Source organism: Notothenia coriiceps, unplaced genomic scaffold, assembly GCF_000735185.1.
Source record: "Notothenia coriiceps isolate Sejong01 unplaced genomic scaffold, NC01 NC01_scaffold00021395, whole genome shotgun sequence".
NCBI classification, from domain to species: Eukaryota; Metazoa; Chordata; class Actinopteri; order Perciformes; family Nototheniidae; genus Notothenia; species Notothenia coriiceps.
In genome coordinates, this window is record NW_011354096.1 from 26,439 (window position 1) to 30,158 (window position 3,720).

General features: G+C 41.7%; 1 protein-coding gene across 1 annotated transcript in view; it reads left to right on the forward strand.

Moving 5' to 3' along the window:
- The window catches only part of LOC104953252 (consortin-like), a gene marked incomplete at its 3' end in the record, with an annotated part of 15,413 nt that extends 12,267 nt beyond the window's left edge, over positions 1-3,146 (forward strand). The window contains exons 8-11 of the mRNA XM_010780171.1: positions 402-423; positions 641-707; positions 1,908-2,479; positions 2,920-3,146. Coding sequence (XP_010778473.1) covers positions 402-423; positions 641-707; positions 1,908-2,479; positions 2,920-3,146 — 888 coding nt within the window. The remainder of the gene's footprint in view (positions 1-401; positions 424-640; positions 708-1,907; positions 2,480-2,919) is intronic.
- Positions 3,147-3,720: the final 574 nt, after the last annotated feature.

A 3,720-nucleotide genomic window follows, 5' to 3' on the forward strand; every position in this document is an offset into this window, starting at 1 on the left:
TTACTTTCACTATGAGATGCTGAACAAAGCAACTTCACTTAGCACCTTATAACCTGTTATATCTCTGCTACTTTGTGAAAATATAAATGGGTGGGTGTGTGGGGGTGTTTGTGTGGGTGTGGGGCACTGCAGTGATAGTTAAAACATATGTCCATTTGCTGCTGCTGCACTTTCAGTCATTTGAGCTATCACACTACTAGGGTTTCACTTCACACACACACGCACACACACACACACACACACACATATGTTGTATTAGCCAGGGAAATGTGTTTGAGCTAATATTAGATTGAATGAGTAGAGAAGGGTCACCCATCTTTCACGTCTTCATTTACTAAAACCTAGAACAGACCTTCAATCCTCTCCCAATCTCACTGTGTCTCTTTTTCTTCTGTTTACAGACCAGGAGCTACAGATGCTGGGGTGAGACATTAGTCATTCATTTGTGTCTTTGTATGAAAGTGAAAATGTACATAGAATGAATGTGCATTTCAAATGACTCGTTGATTTTTAAATACACACCTCTCTTTAGTTCACTGTGCATGTTGCCATAGGTTACATTTTTAAATAATGCGTAACTTGCATATTACTAAACCGTGTAGTGGTATCGCGTGTTACATTTTTTCCTTTGTGTGTACAGTGTGCATCTCTGAAACCTTCGAGACCTATCTTTGAACAAAGTGGTTTGCTGCCTTCAAGTACCTCAGGTGAGTGATTGTATTATTGTCATGTCCTGATTAAGTAGAAAGTGTAAGAAAAGGTATTAAATGGACCTTAAGCCAAACATTAATGTTCCTGCTCATCAACAGGAAATGTGTAGAAGGGTGGTTCGTTATAATGTCATTCATATGCGGTTTTAGGACATTTGGCTAAGGCATAATAAAAACAAGGGTATTTTAAAAAAAAGTCCCTTCTAAGTTATGAGAATTATTTTTTGGGATAATTTGTAGGTTGTCACTCAGTGAAATGTATATAAATAAAGGCATTAGGGCGAACTGTGATGGTTCCGTACTGTGTGAATGTGTTAAATGGGTACATTCAGTAGCAGTGGTGGAGAGACTGGACAGACTAGATTAGATTGACATAGTGTGAAGCTGACAATTGAGCGGCCCGACCAAGCAAGAAGGCAGAGGCAGATATAGTTCAAATATAACCCGGTGTGGGCATTTATTCCTCATGGGCACATAATTCACAGCCTCAATATGACTGTCCTCCCTGAACACAGTCAGCAGCCACAAGGATCTCACACACACAAACAGGAAAAACAGTGCCTAAATACACATAGACTAATCAAACCAACAAGACACTGGTGAGGGGGGAGGAGACAACACAGGGCACCAGGTGAACACAATCAGCAGCAACAGACAAACCGGGAGGGGGAACACTGTTCAACATAAAACAGGAAACAGAGACAGACAAACTAAAACACAGACAGATCGCGACAAACGGATGCACAAATTACATACACTTCGCCACCAACGAAGCTATGCAATCCGTAACGGAGGCCGAGATCTATGGCCCCAGAGATCACCTCCGTTACACATAGGGGGATTTTTTTTCAGAGATATGTGTTTTTAAGTATTTAGTTTAAGTTTGAAAAGAAAATAGAATACCGTTAAATACACAAGTCCCTCTCAACTGCATTTTGGTTGTAATTGCTTTGGTAAGATTAGAAATCATTTATAAAACATAAACAAATAAGTGAAACTATTCCATCCTGCAATCAGTCGAAGGTTGGTGTGATTCATAAACATAAAACATAAGCTGCCCCGACCTGGGACAGAGTGTGAAGCCAAATGTCCTCTAGGATTAATAAAATAATCAAGTTCTATTTTGATGCCTTAAACCAGTTTTTTCTTTTTGACCCTTTAATACCTACCTCATTGTGTCTCTTTGTAATCATCCAGTCCATCAAATTGATGAATGGATGGAGCCGAGAGGCCATGACTCCTCCTCCCCTCTGAGCAGCCCTCCGGTCGGCCCGTCCATTCATTTGACGGATCACCTCGATTCCCCTGAGATCTCAAGAAGAGAGAGGGAAGACCTGAACAGGGAAGCATGTTTTCATGGAGATCAGCTGACCGTCAAGCAAGGCAGTGACGGTGAGGTAGGAGAGGCAGAAGGAGGGGTAGAACAGACCACGTCAGTCATTGGAAATGGACTACACCCCTCTACAGATGGAGAAATGGATCAGTCCAAGCCTGCAGAGCAGCAGGGAGGAGATTTAGGTCCCGCACAGGAAAGGGAAGCAAAAAAAGACGAAGAGGAGAGTGACCTGGAGAAGGCAGCCGAGGTCTTAGCGATGGAGGAGGAGGGAGAGGAAGAAGAAGAGGAGAAGGAGAGGCAGAAGAAAAGACAGAAGAAAAGAGACGCTCCTTGGTGTCAGGAAGCTCTCCCAGTGGAGACTCTGGTCAGTGGGGCAGAGGTGGAGCTACAGCAGGAAGCCCGCGCTGAGGAGCAGCTGCGCGAGGAGACCCAGGTACAGAACCAATCCAATTACATTAAGAAAAATACAATTTATATTTTAAAGTCTGTCGTTTACTGTTAGTTATTTAGTTTAGCAATTATTTTAAACTCTGCTATCCTGGAACTACATTGTTAAACATTACCGTATATATTTTACTGGTTTCGAAAGGTTTACATTGCTAAAGGTTTTTAGAGTTGTGATGATGATTGGAGCTCATTCTAACCACTTAGTTCCTCTATCTATATTAGGAATCAGTATTTCTCATGCTGAATATAAATGGTATCACTTCCTCTGTTCCTTACTATTTCCTGGGAACAACCTCCCCATCACTTTAGAGCCTTGGTTTTAATGGCTTCCATCAGAGTGTTGTTATAGCAGGTCAATAGAGAGTAGAGCAACACAAAGGGATTAGTATCATCATAACTTATGTTGCTATTTCACTGTGACTGCAGGAGAGCACTCAAACCGGCCTGCCCCAGGAGGCCCGCCTCCCTCAAGGGGATCGTATGGAGCAGCAGGAGCAGGCTGAGGAGGAGGAGGAGGAGGAGGAGGAGTACGAAGAGGAGGAGTACGAAGTGGAGCAAATTAAAATCATCAGTGAAGCTGCCTCACTGGACGACATGGCTAAACTCATCACTGTACAGCAGGTGTGTATCTTATCTTGCTCTGCTGTGGATCGGTAAGGGAGAGTAACCTTGTTGGACTTTTCAGCAAGTTATTGACTTGATTTGTTGGTTATTTATGTTTTATTTAAGTGCTGGCATGCATTAGGGCTGCCTGTGGTAATACCATTATGTTCACGATAAAGATAACACAGGCTAAAAGTCTAGAAAGCTATAATAACTATCGTACACACTAATAAAACGCAACTTTAAAATAAAAAAAAAACAGCTCGCTTCAAACTTGGAATTTGATGACCACGAAGGTTTCTGTCTGTTTCTGCCCATAGTGGCACTTTATAATGGACAGCACCATGCCCTGTTGAGCAACCCTCATGTTATTACATAGCTATTACTGTTGTACTTTAGACTAGATTAGTTTTGCGGATATGGAAGCCACATTGACATTAAACTCTTCTATAGTGAGGTCAAATTGGGGAACTGAAAATGTCAGGCCCCTGCAATGTCAGCGTCTTGATTGGTTTCTTTGTTGTTGTTTTTTAAAATGATCTGTGCGGTGGGTTGTGAGATAAAAAGCTTCATTTTTATATTTAATTAAAATGTATTATGTCATTGGTTTTAAGTGCTGGTTAC